Source organism: Ovis canadensis, chromosome 17 (assembly GCF_042477335.2).
Source record: "Ovis canadensis isolate MfBH-ARS-UI-01 breed Bighorn chromosome 17, ARS-UI_OviCan_v2, whole genome shotgun sequence".
NCBI lineage: Eukaryota > Metazoa > Chordata > Mammalia > Artiodactyla > Bovidae > Ovis > Ovis canadensis.
The window spans coordinates 54,996,580-55,022,827 of NC_091261.1; the positions used below are offsets into that span (position 1 = coordinate 54,996,580).

The following is a 26,248-nucleotide window of genomic DNA, read 5'->3' on the forward strand; positions in this document are numbered from 1 at the left end:
GAACCTTCCCCTGTTCCTATCTGCATGGCTGGCCCATGATTCCTCTAGAACCCGGACTCTGATGCTCCCATTAATACAGGCTCCCTCCTGCCCTGCCTTGGCCTAGCTCTGCTGCCCATGGGGCGAGTGGGGGGAACACACAACCTCAGCCCCCATCCTCCAGCTCAGGGGGCTCCCCAAAGGTCTACCTCCCAGACCTGGGACCCCCCGGTGGTTCAGCAGCCCCTGTCCAGCTCTGCTGTGCTGGTCTGAGCTCCCTCCAGACCCCACCGTGTTCCAGAAGCCCACCGTCCCTGCCAGGGCCTTGGTGGAAGTAACCCTCATCCTGGATGGTACCTGCCCAGATTGTGCCCCAGCAAGTCTTCTGTGGGAACAAGGTGGAGAGTGTGTGGACTCAGGGGTCCCCTTCCACTGGTCCTTCCTACCCCAAGGATGCAGTCTTTGCGTCCTCCCACAGAGATTTCAGTTTGCCCCCTTGGGTTCTGTAGAGGTGGCTGGGGGCTGCAGGTGCTGGGACGGTGGGGGCCAAAGTTGGGGGGGCAAGGAGCTGGCAGAATGGGTAAGTGGAGGGGCCCCAACTCACCGGTCCCGCTCCTCCTTGCCCTTGTCCAGCTCTCGGTCGTGGTTGGTCAGGGCTGAGACCCGCTCGGCGTCTAAGGGCTTGGGCCATGGGGGTGGCGTGGGGAAGGAGGGTGGTGCTCGGTGCAGCCGGTTCCAGGCCTCGTGGGGGCTGGGCAGACCGTGCAGTGTGGGGCCCTCCTTGGGGGCAAAGATGCCGCCGCTGCTGGGAGCTGGGGTGGGGGTTGGCAGCAGAGGGTGAGGCTGGAGTGCCAGGGAGAAGCACACACAGGGAGATGCCCAAGCCCAGGCCCGCATGCCCTGAAGAGACGAGGGGTGACAGTCCGCCTGGTGTCACTACAGCCCTGATGCACGCCCATGCCCGTGCGAGGGGAGAGCAGATGGCGGGGTCACTCACTCAGCGCGTGGCTGCCGAGGCCTCCAAAAGCGTTGCTGCCTAGGCTCCCCAGGCCCCCGAAGGTGCTTGATCTGCTGAAAGGGTCTGTGGGTGCAACAAGCACTCAGGAATTTCTGTGTGCACCAGGCCCTCCCCCACCCCAGGGCTCCAGAACCTGGCAGGTACCACCTGAACCACCTGAGGGTGCCCTGGTTCTTGGGGGTCAGCACAGGCCAGCCAGACTGCAGACCTCAGGGGACACCTACCTGTCAAGTGACCAGTGGGCAGGAAGCTGCCAGGATGCGCTGAGGGTCCGAACGGGTTGGCGGCAGGATGGGTGGCACCTGGAGAGAAGGGAGGCTGTTCGAGGCGCGGGTGCGCCTGGGGCCCCATCTGTGCCTCCTTCCCAGGGTGGCTGCACCCTGGCTGCTCCACCTCCCCATCCAACCTCAGGACCAGTTGGGAGGCAGGCTTTCATCTCCCCGAGTCTGGAGGACCATGACACGGGGTAGCAGGGAGGGAGGTGCTGACAGTAGTGAGCCCCCAGAGGAAACAGGACAGAGAGAAGGCCTGAGGTTGAGCCTTGAGGGGCTGCTCCCGCAGCCAGCTACCTTCTGAGGTCCCAACCAGAGCTAACAAACAATCCTGGTCGTGTGACAGTGGGTGCGGCTTGGTGCAGACAGACAATGGCCCGAAGATGGCAGCCCCTGGCTGCTGGCCACAGCCCACAAGCATCAGTGCAGCATCTGCCCCGCTGCCTCGACGCCCCCAGAACCGAATCTGGAGGGCAGCAGAGTGGGCCTGGTCCCAAGAAGGGGCTGCTGGGTCAAGGGCCAACCCTGCTGCTTAGGGTGTCCCACCTTCTGTCTAAAGGTGAATTTCTGGTGAGACCTGTGAGAGGGGCGCCCCCTCCAGTCTCTCCAGCTCCCTCCACCTGTTAAGGGACCCTAACAATGGAGTGCTCCTGTCTGCCTGCTGTGGGCATCACGTCTCCTCCACCCAAACGCAGGTTTAGTTCCCAGAGAGCTTCCACCTGGAAATGTGATCTCATTTCTAAGTGACCTTATGAAGAAATCAAACCAGAAGTTAGGAAACAGCTGGTCCCAGTGCTGAAGAGGATGCTATGAGAGGACGTGGAGGGCAGTCAGGGAAACATGCTGCCTTAAAAAGCTTCACCCCGAGAAAAGGCCAATGAGCTGATACTCTCTGGGGAGAGGATGGCAACATGCACACAGACGGAAGAAACACACGCCAGATGGCGGCCAGGCGTCAGGCAGGGACAGCAGGGCCCTGCTCTAGGTGGGGCATGTGCTGGGGGAAAGTAGACGCACAGCAGGACGAGGCCGTGGGTGGAGGGAAGCATAGGGGGGCCCAGATGGGAGGTGCTCTGCTTTCTGAGGGACCCTGACACCTGGGAGATGCCTATGCCCTGACTGGGGACTGGAGGCCATGAGGGTGGTGGAGTGGGGGCTGGGAAGAGCTGGCCAGCTCACAGGCCAGCTGGCATGATCCCGTCACAGCGGTGCACTAATGGGCTGCCTGCACAGACTGACAATGGGTGGGGGTGAGCGAGCATGAGCTTGCAGCAGGGTGTGAGCGGGGTGGATGTGAGGAGTGGTCAGGGAAGGTTCTCTGAGGAGGCGACATCCTTCAAGGGGCTGACAGCTGGGGAGGAGGCAGCAGCAGCCCCGTGGGCTCCAGACCGTCAACCTGAGGCCTGCGGCATGGCTGCCCTGGGCCGGCGTCTGGGAACTCGGGTCTCAGGAGGTTTCTCACCTTCCTCTGATAGGAATACCTCACTCACATGTGCTCAGATTGTGCAGTGTGGTTTGTGCTGAGCACCCGCTTTCCTTTCAGGAGTCTGGGTTTTGGTCTTGGCACACACAGGTGCCCATGTGACTGGCCCTCAGTAAGAAGCCGGGGCTCTGGGTCCCCACAAGCTTCCCTGGGAGACAGCCTCTTGCCCTGTTGTCAGGGCTCCTTTCTGGGGAATAAAGTGCGTCCTGGGGCTCCTCAGGCAGTGCTCAAGAGACACCCGACTTCCACCCTCCCCCTCTTCCTTGCTGACAGATTTGTGTCCCTTGGCTACAATGCATACAGCTGGGGGTGTGTGAGACATGGGCTGAGTCCTGGGAGCGCCACAAGCCTAGGGGTGGTCCTAGGGACCCCGACACAGTGAGGCTGTGGTGTGGCTGCTGGTGGAGGTGAGCACGGAACAGAGGCTCTGGAGCAGTTTCCCACCATCCAGACAATAGCCGAACCCTTCCTGGGAGGGAAGCCCCAGAGGAGGGCATCTTGGGCCAGATCATGGGCGGGATCAGGTCAGCTGTGGGGACACCTCCAGGGGTGGGGGGAGAGTCCTGAGGCGGGCAGGACTGCCAGACCCCACCTGCTACGGCTGGAGAAACAAAAGCGCCGCCCAAACAGCCGGAGCCCTCCTGCGCCCACACCAGCCAGAGGAGAGAGGCGAGACCACGTCTGCTGGGCCATCCCCAGGCCTGCACAGTGGCCGGGGCCACCAGCTCCCCTGGGCCAGGCCGCCTTACCCGAGCTGGAGAAGAGGGGCCGGGCCAGGTCCTGTGGGTAGTGGAATCCGGCGAACACGCCCGGGGCGGGGGGTCTGCTGAATAAGTCCAGCTTGGTGCCCACGTCCAGCTTGTGGGGCTCCAGCTGCATCTGCCGGGACAGAGCGTGTATAGGGGCCGGAGGCCGGGCCTCTGTCCTGCTCGCCACCAGGCTGCCGATGAGCTGGACAATAAGGTGTGATGCCCCCTGCTCCGCTGGCCTCGCTCAGTGGGTGGAGAGACAGGTAAGAATCATCCTGACCATGTGTCAGCGATGCGGGGTAACCGAAATGTCGTCGTGTGTGGTCGATATAGGAGGTTCCCAATTGCGGCGTTTCGCTCCTGTTTATATGGTCTTTGAAAGCTGGTGTTTTACACTTAAAACTCATCTCAATTTGGATGCTACATTTTCATTAAAAATACTGTTTAGATTTTGTAAAGTTGAGTTGGAAAAGTACATGCGCATACCCGAGTCTTTATAGTTTTCCCATGGCTAAATTTACCATGAGTATTAAAATTTTAATGTATTAATAAAACTAAGATGCCAGTTCCTGGGTCACTAGGGCCAAGGGAGGCACGGGGCGGGCCAAGTCCGTCCTAGTTCTTCCTGCTGTGGTGATAACAGAGGGGTGCCCCCCACCCTGCCTCCTCCACTGCACCTTCCAGGCACCCTGCCTGAGTGTCTGCATGTTAATCCGTCATAAATCCCTTTCTGTGACTTGTCCTTTGTAACCCACTTAGGGCGTGATGATTTAAAAATACCTTGAGTTAAGGGTAACGTGTTACCTGAGATGACAGACAAAAGTGTGGAGACCCTTCTGTGATATGGGGTGCGGGGTCCCATCCTGGCCTCCCTCAGTGCCCCAGCCCACTGCCCCTGGCTGCAAGTCCCCAGGCTTCCCAGGGCCGCCTCTTCCTTGAATCACTCAGCCAGGGCATCTGGCATCACCCACTGGGGGGAGGATGGCTTCAAGCTGGGTACTTTACCACCTGTCCCCTCCAGGAGCATGCAGGCTCCATGAGCACTTAGGTTCATCTTTGTCCATGGCCCACAGCAGACACTTAATAAACACTTGGGGTAAGGGTGGGGGCCAGGCCAAAGGCCCCCCTGGGAGGGCTCGACTGACAGCAAGGAGGCCCGCAGGGTCAGCTCCTCCCTAACCCTGCCTGGGTCATCCCGGGTGACAGGTGGGAAGTGACTTTGAGTTCCCCATACACTTTCGTCCAGCTCCCCAGCTCCGACCCCTGCTGGCCCGGCCTAGCGCTGGGGCAAGGGGCACAAGCGCACACGTGTGGACGCTGGGGAGGGCCTGGCCCAAGAAGGGCGCCCTCTGAGCCGCAGGCCTGGCTGGCAGGACGAGCAGTCCAGCTCACCTTTATCTTCTGCTGATGGTGGTAGATCTGCCAGGCGATCTGCACGTGCACAGCGCACCACTTCCCCGGCTTCTGCGACGGGGGGATGGGCTCAGCCTCGCGGCCAGAACCGTCTCCTCACTCCCCACCCCCAGATCCCTGCTGTCACAGGGCACCCCTGTGCCACCCAAGAGAGTCCTCCCTGGCCTCAGACCCTCCCGGAAGGTCCCACTGGGCCCCTTCCTCCCGAGGTGAGAAACGCACAGGCACACACACAGACCTTACACATGCAAGCACGCACACACTCACCCTGATTGCTGTCCGGTACGGGTCAGACACCTGCTGTTAACAGAGGAGGAAGTGTTAGACCCAGGTTCTGCAAGCAGTCAAGCCCAGAGGGGTTGGGGAGGGGGGACTATGTCAGCCTCGTGGAGCCATGCTGGCCGGACGCCCACCCGGGAAGGAGACAGGCAAGAACACCACTGCCACCTACCCCGGGGGCTTTCTGCAGGAGGGTGTGAACCGCACTGGCCCGGCCTGTTAATTCGAGTGGGTTTGAAGTCTGAGGGGAGAGAGGGACACCGCACGAGACCACTTTGCAGGCTCCGTGCCCAGGTGGTGCCAAACCCCCCCCCCAGGGCACCAGTGTCTGCCTTGCCCTGCTTGTGGGGCCCTGCACACTGTCACCCGGGATAGTCTGGCCTCCCACCACATCCTCCGTCCAGAGGTTTCTGAAAAGGTGGCAGAAGGCTCTGATTGCTGTGCCGGGCGAAGGCAGCCCGCTGCAGGGAAGGTGAGCAGAGCAAGCCCGGTCCCTGGTGCCTGGGCCTCCTGCAGTGCGCACAGCCTTGGACAGCTGCTGTCCACACTCCACCTCTGCTCCTCTGCACTGCTCCTCCCATCCCCCAACCCTGAGTGCTCCCAGCTGAGGAGAGAACAAGTGAAGCAAGGCTCTCCTGGCCCCGAAGGTCAGGATATTCTGCACTCGGGTGAAGGCCCTTCAGATGCCACCTGGGATCACGACTGCCCTGAGAGATGCTGGATTGTGGGGGGGCGGTCCTGCAGCCCCTGCCCACCATGCCCACCCCCTCCCAGGAGCAGCTGGTACCTTGGGCTGAAAAGCACCCTGCAGGGATCCAAAGGGGCCTGGGTGTGGGAGCAGGGCGGGCAGTCCTGGGACGGCCGGAGGGAAGGGCGGGAAAAACTGCAAGAGAAGGTGGGAGGGGTGTTCCAGGGGCCTCGCCGGGCACTTGGGCGTCTTGGGCAGGGGCGCTGGGCCTGGCCCTCTGGTCCCCAGCCTGCCACGCCTGCACTAGGTGGGAGGCTACATAGACAAGGCGCAGTCTGACCTCCACACCCCCCACCCTGCCTGGTGATCCCAAGGCACACAGGGACACTCACGTTGGAATGTCGGAAGTAGGGGCTGTCCAGCTTGGGCGTGTACTTGTCAAACTGGAAGGGAAGGAGGCAGAGAGTGAGGCCTCCCAACCTTGCCGATGCCCTCCATTGGCCAAGCACCCACCCACACTGCCAGGCCAGGGAGCGGCCAGAATGAGGCTGGCGGCCTCCAGCCAGCTGTCCTCCAGGCTCCCTGAGGGTGCTGGCCCATGGCTCTTCCCTGTTCTAGTGACCTCAGCATAGAAGGTGCAGACTCACCCACCTGGGTGTCTGCAGCCATGACTGGGAGGGTAAGGCCTGGAGCCCAGGGCTGGTGGTCAAGCTGCAGGGTACACTGAGGCCACTGTTAACTGGCCAGTGCCAAAGCAAAGCTGGGAGGGGAAACTCTGCCCACAGCAGCTGGCTTGGGGATGAGATCTTGAGGCTCAGGAACATGGGAAGAGTCCTGATCTGCATGGCCCCTAGTCCTGGTCCTCCTGACCTGCTGCCTTGCTGCCAACTGAGACGCTGAGGACCCCACATGGGTACAACTGGCCCCATGGTCATGTGGGCAGGGGTGTTCGCCCAAGCCTAGGGCATGGAGCTTCATGGGATGACCTGGGAGTGGGGGCTGGGGGGAACCAGAGGAGAGGCTGGACGGACAGACGGACCGTGCGGGACGGTGTCAGCTGCATGCGTGCAGATAGCGTCTGCGTGTGCCTGCTGCGTGTCCCGCGCCCGGGCCGCCCCCTCCCGCCTGCCGGCGCGCAGCCTACGCACCGGCGGGGGTGCGGCGTGCGGCAGGAGCGGCGGCGGGGGCGGCCCGGCAGGGAAGGGGGCGAATGTGTGTTGGTGCTGGTGTGTGTGCTGGTGTGTGTGTTGGTGCTGGTGGAACTCCGCCCGCAGCAGAGCTCCCGGGCCCAGGGGGGCGCTCTGGACCAGAAAACGCGCGTTCAGCTCTTGCCTGAGCAGCTCGTGATCTACAAGAGAAAAACAGAGAGACAGAGAGGCACGTCGGCCGCGGGCTCCCGGCGGGGCGAGGCGGATAGTCACCTGGCACTCCCGGTTTCGGCAGGCCAAGCCGTGGTGGCCGCTCGCTACGTGCGGGCCCCAGGGTGGAGGTAAGAGAGGTGCCTGTGACCAAGTACCAATCAGAATCCCCGAATGAGGCTGGCAATACATGATTGGCTGGCTGAATGAGATCAACAGGCTGGCATCTAAAGGCAAGAGAGAACACGGTGAGCCACCCTGGGAGCCCGAGACAGCCCTGTCGGGTAGCCCTGCCCATCCCAGTCTCCCCCAGACCATTGTCTTGGTCCCAGTCTGGGGCACTTAAGAGCCCCCAACTGACCTGGGCTCAGACTTTTAGAAAATAATTGGAGACCCATGGAAAAATCCTTAAGTGACCTAAGATTTGGCCATGAGGGGGCACTTGCTGGAATCAAGCAGCAAGGGAGAGGTCAGGCTAGCTGCAGTTCATCTGGGGCCCCTCTACCCCACAATTCAGCCCTATTCACCCCTACCCCTCTAGCAGCCTAGGGACTGAGGGATGGGAAGAGACACACAGCTGGCCCTGGGAGCCCACATCGCAGTGACAACTGAGCAGCTCCAAGTTATACCAACTCCTGGCTCCCAACTGCCCTACTAGGCTTGGCAAGGGTTCAGAATGGAGCAGGGAGTGTGTGTCCATGTACACGTGTGTGCACCCATGTATCTGTGTGTGCACACCGAGGCCCTGGCAAGAAACTTCCCCTACCCTGCACTAGTGGTCTGCTAGGGCGCTGCTATCCTGCTGGGGGTGATCTGGAGGAGCAGGTGGGAGAGACGTCTGTATCTCGGAGGCCAAGCCCTCCTCCCCAGGGGCCATGTCCCTCCCTGCCCACGGATGAGGAGCCCAGAGTGGAGAGGGAACAGACAGTGACCCTGGCCCCACCGACGGCACCCAGACCTACCGGCGGGGTGTCCTGGGATGACCAGGCTGTTGGCCGGCAGCGCCGGGGGCGGGGGCAGTGTCGGGGGCGCGGCGAACATGGCCGCCGCGTGGTGCTGGTGCTGGGCCTGCGAGCGGAGCGCCAAGTGTGAGGTAGAGAGGTGGGGGCCCGGCCCGTGAGGCGACAGGGACGCGTGCTTCGCGAGCCCCAGGCTGGCACCGCTGCTGGCGCTGCTGCTCCTGCTGCAGGGAGGGGCGCTCAGTGCCCGGCCGCGCGCCCCGCCTCCTCGCCGCCCCGCGCCCGCTTGAGGCCGCGCAGGCTCGGCCCCATGCCCACCTGAGGCTGTGCCCACCTGAGGCTGTGCAGGCCGTTGTGCGCGGCCGGGCCGGGGCCCGGGAAGGCGCCCGGAGGGAGAGGCACGTGCGTCAGGAGCGGGGCCCGGGGCTGCGAGGGCGCGGGTGGCAGCTGCGGGGCAAGGCGGGGCAGCGCCGGGGCTTCCTTCTTGACCAGCGGGCTGGCCGCGGTGCTGGCGGAGGGCAAGACCGGCGCGGGGCTGCGCACGGGGGCCAAGAAGGGCGGCTCGGTGCTCAGCTCGCGGCTGCGCTCGAGACCCGAGACCTTGGGCGCTGCCCCGGTCTTGGCCTCGGACTTCTCGCCCAGCGTGGGGCCTGTGGAGAGAGTGGCAGGGGTGAGTTTGGGGTTCAGGATCATTTCTGAAGGGGAACCAGGCGCAGAACCCCTGCCCACAACACCTTGGTATAACCCACCCCTTGCTTCCCGGGGAGGCTACCTGTCTGGAGGGCCAACCAAGGTGTGCCCTGCACCTCCTGCTCATGGCCATCTCAGTGCAGGGGCTCTTACGACCCCATTTTATGGAGGGAGACTCAAATGTGTGAGAGCGCCAGCTCCATCTGGGCACTGGGCTCCAAGCTCTGCCGCCCTATCTCCCACCACAGTAGAGTCACTTGAGTGAGTGGCTGCTCATTCTTGACCCACCCGACTGACCCAGGGCCTAAGCTCTTTTTTGGGTCCTCACCCTAGGGGAGACTTTCTGGATGACCAACCTTGCCTAGTCTGTCGGGAGAAAGTGGCTGCCTCAACTCACCACCACCCAGAGCCTCTGCTCCCGAGCTCCAGGCCTGCCTTTGGGCCATCAGCAAGTCCACTTGCTCATTCCAAACCCTCCTTTTGAAGCTGCTCCGAGTGAAGCCTCAGGTCACATGCCAAGGGGCCAGGTGGAAAGCATGTGTTCAGGCCAGGGGAGGCACCACCACCCATCGGAGCAGCTCTGCCTTCAGGGGATGACATCCCAGTTTTCCAGGAGGAGTGGAAATTCAGGTTACTGAATGTGGTTGCTTCATCTGGCCTGTTGGTTGACTCCACTTCCTTCTCCAGGCCCAGGGGCCCATGCAGGTGGCAGCCATGCAGAGTGACACGCTGGCCATAGCCTCCCCTGTGGCTGCAGGACAGTGTAACCCATAACCCAGGCTGGCAGAGAGATGTCTCCTCTGCTAGGGCAACACCTCCCTGCCCTGGGCCTGTTTGCTTAGGAACAGACCTGAGGAGGAGGCCACTGCCACCACTCCTGCAAGGAGGACAGGAAGCTGTCAGCCCACGTGCTCACAGCTGCCCGGGGAGGCTGGCCCTCTCTCCCCTCCTGTCTCACTCACTTCTCCACACGCAAGGCTCTTGCAAAGTGACAGCAGCCATCAGAACGGAAAGAGGCAGGCACGGGCCATGCAGACCTGGACATGACCCCAGCCCTTCTGGAGAGTCCTGGAATCTCTAGAGCCTCCTGCCACTGACAAAACCATGAGCGCTGCCACTGATCACCCCCCTCCAACTCTGCACCTCTCTGGACACCTCAAAGCCTTGCCCGATTCCCTGAATTCTGCTGAATCATAACCTCCAGAACCTGGGACTGTGACCTTCTTTGGAAAAAGGGTCTTGGTAGCCATAATCACGCTAAGAATCTCCAGGTGACATCAACTGGGAATCGGGGATTGAGGGTGCCTATATCTAGTGACGGTGTCCTTAGAAGAGACAAGAAGAGAAAGGGGCCACATAAAGACAGAGGCAGAGATGGCACGGATGCAGCCAGAAGCCTGGGGATGCCCACATTTGCAGGCAGTATCAGGAGCTGGAAGAGGCAGTAGGGACTCCTCCCCTGGAGCCTCTGGAGGGAGCACAACCCTGCACACACCTGACTCCAAACTTCTAGTCTCCAGAACTATGAGCCTGTTGTTTAAAGCCACGCGGTTTGTGATCATTTGTTCCAACTGGTAACACCCTACACTAATTCTGTCTGAAATGTCAGCTGAGCATGCCTGGCTCCAAGGAGCCTCTGGTGGGCCTCCTTACCCGGACTCTTCAGCAGGCGTCGGCTCTGCTGCAATGCCTGACTTGAGGAAAGGGCTTCCTGAGCTAAAGGCACGTACAGGCCATGCCCAGCTACCAGGCCAGCAGGATCTGCGGTGCACTGGGTACCCCAAGGCCTGTTCTGTGTAGTCATGTCCTAAGGGAGCCTCCCAAGCAAAAAGACTCCTTCTCTGTGCTGGGTCCAGTGACACCCACTCTGGGCCACAGCCACAACCAAGAGGCTGGGCTACAAAGGGCTATCCTGGCCTCGATGGGGTGGTGCCAGCCAGAAGAGCTTTCTCTGATGATGGGGTGCCAGGCACCTGTGCCGTCCCACTCGGCGTTAACTGGCTAAGGCCCAGGTGTGGCTGAGGAGTGAGTCTAGTCTGTCTCATGTTAAGACAAACAGCCACACGTGTGGTGGCAGCCATGGGGGCCAGTCCACACTGTGGCAGGGACGCTTCACAAGCCAGGAGCTGCTGTCCATCCCTATAGCATGTACTCCATGAACCTGGGAAGGGCCTGGGAAAGTACATTCCTAATGGTCCCCAAGGGGTACAGGGACACCCCCCCACCCACTTTGGGAACCACCGCTCCAGATCTATGTGGCTCTGGGTGAGACACCGGTCCTCCTCCCAGCTCCCCGTTTCCTTGTGGCTGTGGTTTGTATCCCTCAGTAATGGGAACACCTAACTCTAGCCTCAAGCTTTGCACCTGAAATTCAAGACAGAGCTAACATGGGGCCTCCAGTTCATTTCAGGAGTGTGTCCTGTGCTTTTCTAGAGGCATGGAGTCCAGAGACACACTTACCTTTATCGGCTGCTGGGGCAAAGAGCTTCTCGGAGCCCACAGATGCCTGGAAAAAAGAGAGGCGGGTCAGGTCAAAGGGACCTTCAAGGCTGGGATGAACCTGGCCCTTACCTCCTGCCCCTGGCACCCAGGGAACAGGTCTGGGCAGGCTCAGTGCATGTGAGGGCTACCCAGCCTGGCAGAACACGTCTTTCTGTGCCCATTGGCCCCACGTAGGAGCGTGACCACACCCAGGTCCGGCAGACTTGGACACAGGTCATTCGGCCTGTGATCAGGGACCCAAGGATCCGCCCTCAGCAGGGATGTAGGGGCTCAGTGGCCCTGCTGGGTAGGGAGCCAGGATTGGGGAACCTGGGTGCCTCCCTGCAGAGCCAGCATCAGGAACCTGGAGGCACCCCTGGGCCTGGCACTGGAGGCAGCAGGGTGGGGGGAACAGAGTGGGGATGCCCCCCGCCCCTAGGCTGCAGGCCACCACCTGTCAGGCCTCAGACAGCCTGAGTCACAGGCCTGGGGACCACAGCCACCATAATGCACTGAGTGTCAGGGTGGAGTGGGCCCCTCTGAGTGGGGGCCAACATGCTTCAGGAAGGAATGTGGCAGTTTCTGGTGGGCCCCCTGACCCAGCTCAGCCTCTCCCTTCCTGGGGAGAGGCCCGTGTGTGCACAGCACCTTGGTGAGGACAGTCAGGATGAGGACGTGGCCCTCACACTGGTTTACAGGCAGAGGCCCGTAAGGCTGTTCTTAGCAGATCTTGTCTCTCTAGTTGGTGGTGTTTTAAAACAGTTTTACTGGGATATGATTCACACACCATACAACATACCCACTGAAAGTACAGAGCTGTGAGCAACCATCACCACAACCTGTTTTAGAAGACTTTCTGCACCCCAAAAAGAACCCACATGCTCTTCCGCTTTCACCCGTCCTCGCATCTCCCCAGCCTGGACTTCCCTGGGGAGAAAGCAGCCAGTGGTTGCTCCTGGGGGTGGGGTGACTGAGTACCGAGGCGCATGAGGCCCCCCGTGCCCCAAAATGGCCACCATCAGAAAAGACAGAAAACGCCTGGGCTTGGTGAGGGTGTGGAGAAACTGGTGGCCTTGGGCATTGCTGGTGGGAATGGGAAACGGTGCTGCCGCTGTGGCAAGCGGTATGGAGGCTCCTCAGAAAACTAACCACAGCACTACCATGTGATACGGCAATCCCACTTGTGGGCATCTGTCCAAAGAATTGAAAGCAAGAACAGACATGACAGGTAAACAGATACAAGAGTTCAGGCAGAGTGAGGCCCCACGCGGGCTGGAGCCCAGGTCTGCAGGGAAAGGGTGGGAGCTGCTCGGAGAAGCTCCCTGGGCCAGGGTCACACCAGACCTGCTGATGGAAATGTGCAGAGTGAACCGTGACACCTTCACGTGAATGCTGTGCCCCTTTGCACTTCGTGCTAGGGTGGGGTCACCTTCCTAACCCTGCCCAGAAACCCCACATCCCAAAGAAAACAAGTGACAAACAGCCCAAAAACAGGCTCACTGAGCCTCAGGCTGGACTGGCACTAGACCTGGGAGGCCCCGGTGTGGAGGGTGGTTGCGAGGGTGCTCCTCCCCCACTGGAGCTCGGGGGCAGCAGGGAGGCTGTGGCTGTGACTTCTTCCCATGGGTTCCCAAGGCACCCCGCGTGGTGAACAGCAGCTGTCAGAACGCCTGGATTGGTGCCTCACTTGAGGAGACCCCACAGGGGTGAGCAGTCCACCTGAGCAGGGGGTCTGAGGGGCAGGATGGCGGGGTCAGCAGTGGTACCCACCCACCCCTCAGGGCCTGGATGCAGACACCTCATGCCCATTCGCTCGGCACCAGGCGTGGCCCCAGCTCTGCTGGGAGATATGAGCGCGTGTCCAGGCGTGATGTCAGGTGTCCCTGGAGCCCTGTATCCTCCTATGAAGGCCCACAAGCCACGTACCCTCCTGGACTCCCAGGGCCGGCCCAAAGACCTCCCAGAGCCTCAGCCTCAGAGGACTGGACCCTCACCATGACCCCAGGAGGGGGTCCTGGTGTCACCCGCACTTGAAGCCATACAGCTGCTGTAATTATTATTAATAGCTGGTCTCATTAACAGTCTCACCAATTAGTTCTCCACAGAGCAGCCGAGACTATCTTCCAAAACCAAAGCAGAACAAGTCACCCCGGGACTTAAAACAGTCCAACGCCTTCCTACAGCCTCAAACTACACTATGCATTTCTCCCCCGGCCCCCAAAGGTTGTTACCAGCTGGCCTGCCTGAGCCCTGACCCAGGGACTTCGGTCGAGTCCTCCGGGCCGTCCCAGACCCCCTCAGTCTGAGGGTGCCTCCCTTGCTGGTGCAGGTTTAAATCCTCTATGCTTGCTGCCCTGCACCAGCAGGAGGGCATGAGAGGGCACTCGGCACCCCCCAGATGAGAGGAACAGGAGCAGGGGCCGCCGTTGGGCTCTGCCGAGGACACCCTCCTGAAGGTCTTTGCTACCTGCGGCCCTGACAGCCCCCCTGAGCCTGGCCCCGTGCAAGGAGCCCACAGGGGTCCCCAGCACCTCCTGCGGTGCCTGATCACATGCCCTCAGCAGGTGAAACAAATGAGCGAAAGGGCTGAGTCTCAAAGCTACCATTACCTTCCAGGGATGTGGTCGCTGGGCCACCAGGATGGGGAAGGGGGGGCTACCTCCTAGCAGGTGGTGCCTCAGCAGCACCCTCTGTGCCAATCCTCCCTGGAACCCCCTCCTCCAATATAGCAGGGCATCTCCATCCCACCAAGGCTGATAGTATGGGAAGGAAACAGCAGAGGCATCACTCTGAGAAAACGAGTTTGTTTCTGTGGGGCACGACTGTCCTAGGTCCCAGACTAGGGGTGAAGGGGTGAGCAGCAAGTTCAGTTAAGGCTGCAGGCGCCCTTGCCCAGCCCAGAAGGAGGCCCAGCCAGGCCAGTTCCGGTTCACTTCAAGGCCCCAGGCTGGAGCACCAGCTTCCAGAGCCAGGAGGTGGCGCCCCAGACCCTGGGAAAGTCAAGGGAGCAAAGAGGGGGGAGTGGAGGAGGGGGCGAGCAGCAGCAATGGGGGAGGGTCTTCCCTAGCCCTGGAGACCCCTGGGATGGTGCCCAGGCAAAAGCAGGAGGCAGTGGGCTGGCCATTCTCCCCTCCCTATCTGCTCCCCACACCACACTGCTCAAGTTAAAGTTTGGTCAGGGAAGTTGAGGGATCATGGACAAGGGCCTGGACACCTGGCTAGGCACAACCACGCCCATTGGAGAAGGCTCTCAACAAACACAGGAATCCTCAGGCCCCAGGATATCTGGGGCCGTGGCCCAGGCTACAGCCCCCTTGCCAGCACAGGTACAAAGCCAGCCACTGCTGGGACATGTCCCAGGTCGAGGTCCTTCGGTGACTTTCCTTCCAGGACAAGGGGTCTGGAGCCGGCCAGCTGACCCAAGGCAGGCTAGCAGTCCCAGCGCAACCACTACACCCGTGCTAATAACTTCCCGAGGATTAGCTACAGGGACATGACCCAGGCAGCGCGGGTATCCTCCCGCCCTGGCACTGAGCCCGTGTAGGGGTGGAAGGAAAGGGTCACCTCGGCCAGAGTACAGGTTAGAGGTCCTATAAGGGGAGGGGACAAGCTCGGTACCAAGAGCGTCAGGGCCAGGACTAACTCCCCAGAGGTAGGCAATCCCAGCTGCGGGCGGAGGTCAAGGCGCGCTTTGTCTGCGAGGATCCGACCTGCGGGGCAGCCTCGGCCCAGACACGCGGCACAACCTCCTCCGGTCGCGCCCCGCCCCAGACAAAGAGCTCCAACTCCTGGCAGGTGAGCGCGACGGGCGCTGGGAACCCGGGTGGCCGAGCCCGCGCCGGGGCGTAGACAAAGGCGCGAGCCCCCCGCCCCCCCCCCGCCACCGGCCCAACGCCCTGCCCAGCCTACGCCCCGAGCCCCCCTGCGCCCTGGCCGAGGCCCGGGACCCTCTACGGGTCTGCCACCACGTGCGCCCCAGGGGCGCAGGCGGAGGTCCTTGGGGCTCTCCGCGCGCCCGGCTCCCGTGAGTCGAATGAGTTTAGCGCCGGGGGCCTCTCTCGGTGCTCTAGAGGGGGCGGCGGCTCTCTCAATCCCGGCCTCCAAAGTCCCGAGTGCCTCCCCGGAGTCACCATCTCTCACTCACCGCGCGCGCGCCCTGGGTCCCGCGCGCTCTGCTGACGATCGCCGCTAGTCCTCGGACCAGAGCCAGAGACGAAGCTGGGCGGCATGGACGGCCGCGGCCGAGCGCGGGCCCCTGCCAGCCTTGGACCGTCGAGGTGGCCCCTCTCCCGTCGCGCCCTGCCTAGCTGGAACCCAGGCCGGGGGCGCACGGGCCACGCATGACCCCCACGCCGACTTGGCGCGCTCCGGGATGCTCGCAGTGCGCACTGGAGTCCCGGGCGCCGTCGGGCACGGCACGGGGACCGGAGACGGCGGCAGCGACCGCGGGCGCACTGCTGGCGGGCGCGCAGGCGGCGGCCAGGGAGCGCGGCGGGGCGGGGCGGGGGCGGGGCGCGGGCAGGCCCGACTAATCCAGCCCCGAGGCGTGGATCTGCCCGCGCCGGGCAGCAGGTTTGGGTTCAAGCAATCGCCGTGCCATCCCCTCCACCAGGTCAGGGCGCGGTGCCAGCTATACCGTACTATGTAAGGGCTGACAACTCCGATGCTCACGGCAACGAATATGGACGGTTCCTACGCCCGGTTTACAGAGGAGAAAACTCGAGCCGCGAGGTCAAGCAGCTGAGATTTGAAGGAAGAACAGAGCCCCCACATCTGTCTGACGTAAGCTCTGCCCTCGGTTTCACCATCGGCGAAATGGGGATGCAAAGTGGGAGAAGAGGTCCCAGTAGTTATTGTAATTGCAAAATGCACGGAATATGCCAACCCTAACTACTACCCCGGGGCCACCAAGCCACTCCGTGGACCAAAAGAATTGAGATCCAGGGGGAACAACTGCCCCTTTAGAAAGTCGAGTACACGTGTGTTAGTCACTCAATCCTGTCAAACTGTTTGCGACCCCATGGACTATATGTAGCCCGCCAGGCCCCTCTGTCCATGGAATTTTCCAGGCAAGAATACTGGAGTGGGTTGCCATTCCCTGGTGGGTCAGTGGTAAAGAATCCACCTGCCAATGCAGGAGACACAGGAGATTCACAGGTCCATCCCGAGGTCGGGAAGATCCCCTGGGGAAGGAAATAGCAATCTATGCCAGTATTCTTCCCTGGGAAATCCCATGGACAAAGCAGCCTGGTGGGCAACAGTCCATCGTGTCACAAGAATCAGACACGACTTAAGCAACCAATGCCCCAGATGGATCCAGGTGTATGGGGCAGCACCTTCCACTCCACAGCACACAGATGCAACACCCGGACGCCAGCAGCACAACTCCCAATCAAGAAACTTGCTATTAAAGGAAAGAAATCCATGGAGAGTAATGGGATGGAATGGCTGTGGAAAGAGTTTGGGAGCCCCACCTCTAAGCTGCCTTGGGACTGGGGGCACTAGGGTGTCAGTTCTGGTGAGGCATCCAGGGACCCACAGCTTACAGCCCAGGATCAGGGCCTGCATATACCTACCTGCCCCTGAACGATCAGAGGTGGGTCCTTTCAGGAGGGAAGAGCGCAGCCATTCAGTTGGGACCATGGGAACCAGTTCCAGAAGCTGTGCAGGCTGGGCCAGCGCCCCCCTTTTCAAAAGGTGGCAAAACACTGGCAAACACATGCACTTGCACAGCCTGCAAGAAATCTCCAACCTTACAGAACAAATGGCTAGTGGTGCCAGCCTCTGCTGCTGCTACTGCTGCTAAGTCACTTCAGTCGTGTCTGACTCTGTGCGACCCCATAGACAGCAGCCCACTAGGCTCCCCCATCCCTGGGATTTGCCAGGCAAGAACACAGGAGTGGGCTGCCATTTCCTTCTCCAAAGCATGAAAGTGAAAAGTGAAAGTGAAGTCGCTCAGTCATGCCTGACTCTTAGTGACCCCATGGACTGGAGCCTACCAGGCTCCTCCGTCCATGGGATTTTCCAGGCAAGAGTACTGGAGTGGGGTGCCATTGCCTTCTCTGGGTGCCAGCCTCTAGGTGGAGCTTTTAAGTCCTTTTGCTCTGTAGAATTACTTACTATTTACATGTACCAATTTACCCCTTACCCTGCCCCCTAAAACACCATACCTCCAAACTCAGTTTCTTGCCATAAAAATAGCATATATGTGGCCCTTGCTATGTGTCAGGCAGCACTGTGCTGAATGGCTTCCAACCATGAAATCACTGGGCCCTCATGCTTATCTTTGAGGACAGACTATAGTCATTCCCATTATGTTGATGAGGAAACAGAAGTGAGGTGACTTGCTGGAGGCCACAGAGCTGGTATGTGGCAAAATTCGGATCTGAACCCTGGCAGTCTGACCGTGGGGTCTGTGAGCTTAGCCAAAACATGCTCTGCCTCCAGGAAGGCAACAGAGGCTGGACCTAGGACTTGGGATTCTGGTGGGAAAATCCAGACTCTCAGGCTGGGGGCTGGGAGGTCTGCCGGCCTGTGTGCTCCAATGCCCACCGCACCATGACCCAGCTGGGCTCTAGTACTCGGCCCAGCTCCAAGGCCTCTGGTAGCAAAGGGGAAGATATTCATGCAGTGGTGTGTCCCTATGTACCTCTCTGGGGTCAGCGGCAAAAGGGCCTTAAGCCTGTAAATCTGTGAACCTTACACAGCAAAGTGGAATTAAGGCTGGTCATCCATTAACTGTGAGATGGGGAGATGACCCCATATTGTTTTTGTTCAGTCACTAAGTCGTGTCTGACTCTTTGTGACCCCATGGCCAGGCTTCCCTGTCCTTCACTATCTCTCGGAGTTTGCTCACTCATGTCCATTGAGTCAGTGGACATGCAACCATCTCATTCTCTGTCGCCCCCTTCTCCTGCCCTCAATCTTTCCCAACATCAGGGTCTTTTCCAACGAGTCAGCTCTTCACATCAGGTGGCCAAAGAATTGGAGTTTCAGCTTCAGCATCAGTCTTTCCAATGAATATTCAGGGTTGATCTACTTTAGGATGGACTGGTTTGATCTCCTTGTAGTCCAAGGGACTCTCAAGAGTCTTCTCCAGCACCACAGTTCAAAAGCATCAATTTTTCAGCACACAGTCCTCGTTATGGTCCAACATTAATCACAGGGTCCTTACTAGTGGGAGGGGGAGGTAGGAAGACGCTGGCCTTCTGGCTGTGAAGATGAAAGAAGGGGCCAGGAGTGTGGGCCCCTCTCCAAGCTCCGAAACACCACAGATGGATTCTCCTGGAGCTGCAGAGGGACCACCCCAGTCCACTTGACTCCCACAGACTGAGAGGTTAACAGTGTAGTATTCAGCCACCAAGTTTGCGATAATCTGTCACAGTAGCTATCCTCATATCGAGGACCCCGATGAGGGGATGGTATGCAGGAGAACAAGCCCTTGGGCCTCCAGAGCTGCCCAGAGGCGCCATCAGCAGGCCTGAGTCAGCCTCAGCCTAGTGGGAGCGATGGGCAATACGCCGGGAAACAGGCAATGAGTCAGATGGGGTGGGCAGGCAGTAAAGGGTGACATGCTCTGAATGGCACCTGGGGGGGACTTCCCATGAGGGGCATTTGAGCTGACACCTGAAAGAGGAGAAGGGCCAAGCTGAGGGGAGGTCTGTAGAAGAGTCCTCTGGGGCGGCCACAGCCAGTGTAAAAGTCCCTGAGGCAGGAACAACCTGGCAGGGCCTTCCATAGAGGTGGCGTGGGGGTGCAGGGCCTCAAGGCCATGACAGAGCTCCGGCACTTGTGCTGAGTGACAGGAAGAGGTGTGTGTGGAGTCTGAGGAATACAGACATGATGAGGTCATTAAGAAGGCCCTGCTGTAGGAGCCATCACAGGGCTGGGTGGGGTGCAAGGAGCTGGGCTAGGAGCTGCCGTGACAAGCAGGTGTGGGGATGAAAAGGGGCGGGACCCCTCCAGACGTGGGGACAGGGACTGTTCCATGGGAGATGTCAGCCAGTAGCTGGTGACGGAGCTTAGAGCTCCGAGGTGGTGACCTTGGTGCACCAGGTCAGGCACCATCCCCAACTAAGCAGCTGAATCCTCTGGGCCCCCAAAGGCATTCCGTTGCCATGTGTCCTACAGATGAGCAGCCAGGCTGCACCCAGCCTCTTCAGCTACCTGGAGACCCCACCCCTGGCTGTAACAGGTTCTAGGAGCCAGGGTGGAGGTGGGGAGAGCGGGTGGGAACTGAGGGCTGGGCCAGTGCCAGGAACCAGTGGGAGCAGCTAGGAGACTCGCCAGCCCTAGCCCAGCCTCATCAACCTGGTAGAACAAGCTCCTGAGTCTGACCAAGGTCTCAATGTCCCCCCTTGGTTCCTGTCTTGGGGCCTCTCCTACCGCTGCCTCAAACCTTGGCGGAGACCCCATCTTCCCGTAATGATACGGCTTCACGTCGAACGTCATTCTTAAGTCCAAAGTGAGCACTGAGTCCTTGGAAAGGCTGCAATCCTGGCCCCATCCTCTGGTTTGGGAGGAAAACCAGACTTTAGGCAGGACCATCTTTAAGTCCCTTTAGAAAGGAGAGTGGTATGATCTGAGAAGACCTAATGGGGTTAGAAATCTAGAAAGAAATGGAGTGGGACTAGATTAGCAGGAAGAATGAAAGCAGCCGTTGGAGAGCACAGGGATGTCTCTCAGACCTTCAGGCCAGACAGATGTAATCCACTTGCGGCCTGTGGTCAGCAGCACGGTTACCCAGGGTTCGGAGGTCAGCAACCAACGTTCTGTGTCTGGTGTCCTTGCGCAGAGCATGCGGAGGCTTTGTCACGGGGTCCATGCACGGTGCTCCACCCACAACTGGGAGGCACTAGGAGTACCCACCCCACTGCCACTTAGTCGCTCGGCTCCCCTCTGCTAGGCCAAGATGGTGCCAGCCTGCCCACTCCCTCGTGGCTCTCTCTCAGTGGGGCATGTGGATACAGGCGCTACAGATGAAGGCCCATGGGCCATGTGACAGGAACACCTGCCAAGACGGGGCGCTGTGTATGTGAGGAGGCCAGTGTGGCTTGGGGGTTGGGGGGAGGGGGATAGGCTTCCTGGGCCCAGCTCCCCTGCCTTAGTTAGTTCTTGCCAAGGAGCTGCGTGGCCTCACATAGAGGGAGTTCATGGGTGTGGACTGGAACCTGGATCCTCTCAGCCAGGCTGGCAGGCTCAGCTGAGGGGAGGGCATGGAGGGCGGGGCAGAGTGCTGAGGGTCCATACTAGCTGGGCCTGTCGGTCATCCAGGGTTGGGAAAGAGGCAAAGGCCAGAAAGATCTACAAATGTTCACTAAGAGGAACCAGAGATCAAATTGCCAGCATTTTCTGGATCATCGAAAAAGCAGAGAAGTTCCAGAAAAACATCTACTTCTGCTTCACTGACTATGCTAAAGCCTTTCACTGTGTGAATCACAACAAACTGTGGAAAATTCTTGAGAGATGGGACTACCAGACCACCTGACCTGCCTCCTGAGAAATCTGTATGTGGGTGAAGACTTAACAGTTAAAACCAGACATGAACAACTGACTTGCTCAAAACTGGAAAAGGAATACGTCAAGGTTGTATATAGTCACCTGGCTTATTTAACCTCCATACAGAGTACATCATGGGAAATGTGAGTTGGATGAATCACAAGCTGGAGTCAAGATTGCTGGGAGAAAACAACAACAGATATGCAGATGATTCCACTCTAATGGCAGAAAATGAAGAGGAACTAAACAGCCTCTTGGTGAAGCTAAGAGAGGAGAGTGAAAAAGCTGGCTTGAAACTCAACATTCAAAAAACTAAGATCATGGTGTCCAGTTCCATCACGTCATAGCAAACAAAAGGGGGAAAAGTGAAAGCAGTGACAGACTTTATTTTCTTGGGCCCCCAAATCACTGCAGACCATGACTCTAGCCATGAAGTTAAAAGAAGCTTGCTGCATGGAAGGAAAGCTACGACAGACCTATAAAATGTATGAACAAGCAGAGACCTCACTTTGCCAACAAAGGTGTGTATAGCCAAAGCTATGGTTTTTTCCAGTAATGTATGGATGTGAGAGTTGGACCATAAAGAAGGCTGAGTGCCGAAGAATTGATGCTTTTGAACTGTGATGCTGGAAAAGACTCTTGAGAGTCCCTTGGACATCAAGGAGATCAAGCCAGTCAATCCTAAAGGAAATCAACCCTGAATATTCATTGGAAGGACTGATGCTGAAGCTTCAATACTTCCCTGATGCTGAGAAAGACTGAAGGTTTCAAAAGGAGAAGGGGGCGGCAGAGGATGAGATGGTTAGAGAGCATCACTGAGACAATGGACATGAACTTGAGCAAATTCCAGGAGATGGTGGAGGACATGGCTGTAGTCCATGGCGTCCGAAGAGTCAGACACAACATAGTGACTGAACAACAGAAGGTCACTAAGATCCCACTCAGTGCTGGCTTGCCCTCCTCACTGACCAGAAAAAAGAAATCCAGTGCAGAACAGCTACAAGGGGGTAAATGCAAATTGTGCCAGAGATGTGAGATTTCATGCAATCAAGAAGACCCTTCGGAAAGCGCTGGAGGAGGGAGCTTGGTGATGGGCTTGGGACTACAGTTGAGGGGATGCACAGTGGAGCTTTTAAGGCAGCGGCCCCTCTGCCATCCTCGGCACTGTGGCCACAACAGTCCTCTGCAGTTCGTGCTGTCCACGAGGTGGCTGCGGGCAGGAGGACAGGGCACCCTGCCTTGGGCTGAGTATGGCCCCCAGAGACACGCACACCCAGGACCTCAGAATGGGGCCATATTTGGAATGAGGGTCTTGGCAGGTGGGATCCAGGACCTCCAGGTAAGCATCCTAGACTGGGCGCCCAAGTCCTATGTCTGCCTTTTTCTGCACAGAGGAGACACAGTCATGGGGGTGTGAGGGCCTGCGTGACCGCAGATGCGGAGATGGGAGCCATTCCACCAGCTCGGGAAGCCTGAGGCCACCAGAGGCAGGAAGGCTCCTCCGGAGGGAGTACAGCCCTGCCCACACCTTGATTCTAGGCCCCAGTCTCCGTAACTGGAACCCTGAGAGTGTAACTTGCCGTGGATTGAGCCACCCAGTGTGCAGTGCTTGAGTCCAGTGAGCGTGCGGTGGGCACCCTGACCAGCCCATCCCTGAGGGCAGTGCATTCTCAGCCAGTGTCTGAAGCAGGAGCCATGAGCTCTGTGTATCAGGAGGAAGTGGTGGAGGCAGGAGGCAGGCTTGGCTCTTTTCAGCCAGAATAACTGCAAAGCCCTTTCTTTTGGGGACTAGGGTCTGGTCTGCAGGTCCCTTAGTGGGGTGGGAGGCATCGAGCAGGGCGATGCCTCTGGTCCTACTGAGGGGTGGAGGTGGGATGGGGGTAGGGAACGGGACTCACAGGGCGGAGCCCTCTTGTGGACGCTAATCCACCTCTTCTCTGTGGCAGGGTCAGGGTGTGAAGGGAGAGGCCTCAAGTTTAGGGGGATGGGATGGGCTGTCTCGGTCTACCTCTAACCCCTGCCCCATCCACCCTATTTGTTCTCAAGTTCTGACTGTGTCTGAAAGCATCCATTTGTTTTGTGTGCTTGGCCTTCTGTATGTCCTGATGAATCCCATGGTTCCCACCAGTCTCCCCACCTGCCTCAAGGTAGAGAGACCACCCACCTTGCACGTCTGCACCAGGCCCGGGGTGCCCCCAGCCCAGGGAGGCCTCCTCTGAGGCTAGCAGGGCAGATGTGGCGATCTGAAGGGCCCCGGGTCTCTGGATTTTAGCCTAAGGAGACCCATTTTGAACTTCTGACCTCCTGAACTATAAACTTGAGCTGCTTTAGGTCACTGGTGCTTTGCTGCGGCAGCTGTAGGACACAAGGACCACCCCCACCCTTGCACCTCTAGCCCAGGCCTCGCCATCGCCTGCTAGGAGCCTTGCAGTAGCCTGACAGTGCCTGACTCTCCCTGGGGACTCCAGTCCCAGCAGATCCTCACTCGGTCCCTCAGGCTCCTCGCTGTGGGTTGGGCTGTAGGACAGACGTCACTTCAGAGGGTTAGCTGGGGCAGAATTAACCAATGTGGGCAGGGCCCAGGAGGTATGGGCTATGTTTTAGTCACCAGATCACAGTCCTTGCTGGGATCTATGCACTGCCCCCAGTTCCAGCCGAAGACCCTCAGAGAGCAAACTGCCAAAGGCTCTTCCTTGGGCAGACCCGTGGGAAGACTCTCTGGGCAGAGCAGCCCTAGGTCCCGGTGCACAGCCCCTCCCAACCCTCGTGAGGACACCCCTGTGACGTCGCCCTGCTCCAGCTGAGGCGGGGGCACCCGAGGAGCACTAGCTCCGGGCGCTTCTGTCCTCACAGCATCTGGCCTGGGAGGGGGGCAGCGGCTAGGAGAGAGGGTGGGTGAGCCTCCTACGGACTCCAGCAGGTGTTCTCAAGACTGGGGCTGGGCCGGGCATACGGAGGAAAACCTCTGTGAGCAGGGGTGATCCGAGGGCAAGCAAGGGCATCCTGCGGGAACTGGGTGTTGAGCATTTCTCAGAGGGTGTCAGCCGGGGATGGCCATGGTAGTGGTGGCAGGGCCAGAGGGGCGGTGCCCTGTGATGGCAGCAGGGACGCAAGCCAGGCGCTGTCTGAGCTGCTGTGTGTCATGTCTGTGTGCCCTTTCCTTGTCGTCACAGGGGACCTAAGGGGTAGACCTGCTAAGCCTCATTTCAGAGATGAAAACATGGGGGTTCAGAGAAGGCTGAGCCTGGACTGGGGTCTGTGCTCACTGCGGACTCAGGGCTTAGAGGCAGCAAGGCTGACCTGGGGCTTTGGAAGAGGATGTGCTGGGGTGGGAGAAGGGGTGGGAGTTGAAGTGGGGGTGAGAGTGGGGCTGGGGCTGAGACGCTGGCCAGACCACCTCAGCAGCCAGCACCAACCCCTGGAATCCCTGCCTCCAACCCCAGGCTGCAGGAACCACCATGACGCCTAGTTGACAACATTTAGCAAAGAGCCGAGGCTCAGGGGGTGGAGGGCTGGCTGTGGGAGTCTGGGCCTCAAGAGGGCCCCAGGCCCTCCAGCCAGCTGCCTGATTGCCCCCTCCCAGGTCCTGTTTCTGCAGCCCAGCACAGGGAGCATGTCCTGGTAGAGTCGGGGATGGGGGCGCTGAGCCTGGCAGACAGGCCAGACAGACAGACAGCCCTCCAGAGAGCGCTAGGTGCTGGCCGGCCAGCCACCTCACTGAGCCGCTCAGGCAGACGGCAGCTGGCCAGGCCAGCGGGTTGCCTAATGAGCCCCACACAATTTTTCACCCCATATTTTTCCAATAAAAAAGCAGTTAGACTCCAACCACAGCCATCTGGCCGCCAGGCTCCAAAGCCTCCTGGCAGTACAGCCACCTTCCCCGCCAGCAGTCGGGTGCCCAGAGCAGGACTTGGGGGCAGCATGGCAAAGCATGTGGGGGATTATGTGCAGGGGGAGCCACATGTTTTGGGGCGGTGAGGGGGGCCTGAAGCCTGGGGCATGGGCTGCCCCCAGGGCAGGGCCTGGTCCCTCAGAAGGAAAGGCGGTGGAGAGGTTTTCCATCTGTCTGTCTGGGTGTCAGCCTCAGGGGCTGGGCTGGTCTCTGATTGTCTGTATCTGGGAGGCACAATGTCCTTATTGTGTTTGCACCTGGAGCCAGAGGCAGAGCCCAAGGCTGATGAGGAGGGGCAGGTGGGCTGGCAGGAGCCCGGGGTGGGGGGCAAGGTGGGAGGGACAGGTCCATCTGGCCTCAGATACTGGAGCAAACTGGCCAGGAGAGATGGGCCCTGGACCTTCCTACCGTCCCGCCCTCCCTGCCTGCCATGGCGTTGTCAGCACCCAGCACGTGGGTGAGTCAGCATGGACAGACTCCATCGGCTGCAGCCTCTCACTCTCCTGCCCCACCTGCACGCCCAGCTTGCTCCTCCTTCACTGACCCCTCCTCTGAGAGCAGCCCAGGTGGCTTCCAACCAGCTGCTTCAAATCTGCTCTGCACCAAGGAAGGTGACAGGTCAAGCTTGTTCCAATTTGTCCTGGGAGGCACCGCCGTGGGTGCGCAGGGAGCTGCCCCTGGCCTGTTGGCTGCCAGGCTCCGGGCGGGGCCAGGGCACTGCTGTAAGTGGACGCTGTCCTCTGTCCCGCTCATGCTCTTGCAGACTGCTAAAGGCAGGACTTAGGCCATCCTGGACATGCTATGGAGACACGTGGCCTTCCTCCCGTCCAGCTCCTACTGGCTCTGCTCCTGGAGGAAAGCAGTCGGAGCGCTGCCGGGGGCAGAGGCCTTCTCTCTGCTCTAAGGAGGGGGCCCTGCCACAGGCCAGCCAAACTGAGGTGGGGAGGCAGATGGTCACTTTGGTTGAGGTCCCAGGTGAGTGTCTGCCAGGGCCCTCTGACCTGTGCCTGCTTTTTGATGGTTCCAGAGGAAGTTACTCATCGTCCAGAAACCCAGCTCGGGCAAACGACAGAAGGCACTCAGATCTCTCTGGTTATCCAAACTCTCCATACACCACCTCGACTCAGAACCAAACAGCCTTGAGTAACCGGGTGTCCCTGCCACGGAGGAAACCAAGAAGTCTGAACCACACTTGATACCCTTGGTGCATAATTAATGTCCCCAGGGAGCACTGCCAGGGTAAGGCTGTGTGGCAGGGACCTCTCAGGATGGTGGTTCCCCATAGGGCTTGGAACAAAAGCTGAACTTCTTGCCATGATTACTTTTTACATCGTGACCCCTCTGAGCTCATCCCCTCCTTCCTTCTGCTTTGGCTCCACTGGATACTTTGCACCAACATCATCCCTGTCTCACCGTGGAGGTGATCAGTCACTCTGTGAGATCAATGCTGTGAGAAGAGGGAATGCAGATGAAATGGCTGGTGTTAGAA

General features: G+C 59.5%; 1 protein-coding gene across 40 annotated transcripts in view; it reads right to left on the bottom strand.

Moving 5' to 3' along the window:
- The window catches only part of FBRSL1 (fibrosin like 1), an 84,113-nt gene that overhangs the window by 2,969 nt on the left and 54,896 nt on the right, over positions 1 to 26,248 (bottom strand). For 2 of the 40 annotated variants that reach the window (XM_069558553.1, XM_069558559.1), the window contains 14 exons: positions 11,349 to 11,394; positions 8,533 to 8,848; positions 8,202 to 8,422; positions 7,398 to 7,466; positions 7,030 to 7,229; positions 6,274 to 6,324; positions 5,981 to 6,076; positions 5,366 to 5,434; positions 5,182 to 5,214; positions 4,894 to 4,965; positions 3,502 to 3,631; positions 1,222 to 1,299; positions 977 to 1,060; positions 584 to 791 (listed from right to left, as the gene is read on the bottom strand). In XM_069558553.1, the coding sequence (XP_069414654.1) occupies positions 584 to 791; positions 977 to 1,060; positions 1,222 to 1,299; positions 3,502 to 3,631; positions 4,894 to 4,965; positions 5,182 to 5,214; positions 5,366 to 5,434; positions 5,981 to 6,076; positions 6,274 to 6,324; positions 7,030 to 7,229; positions 7,398 to 7,466; positions 8,202 to 8,422; positions 8,533 to 8,848; positions 11,349 to 11,394 (1,673 nt within the window). Of the gene's footprint in view, positions 1 to 583; positions 792 to 976; positions 1,061 to 1,221; positions 1,300 to 3,501; positions 3,632 to 4,893; positions 4,966 to 5,181; positions 5,215 to 5,365; positions 5,435 to 5,980; positions 6,077 to 6,273; positions 6,325 to 7,029; positions 7,230 to 7,302; positions 7,467 to 8,201; positions 8,423 to 8,532; positions 8,849 to 11,348; positions 11,395 to 26,248 lie in introns of all 40 variants that reach the window. The other 38 variants (XM_069558571.1, XM_069558580.1, XM_069558558.1 and 35 more) reach the window with 37 other exon arrangements.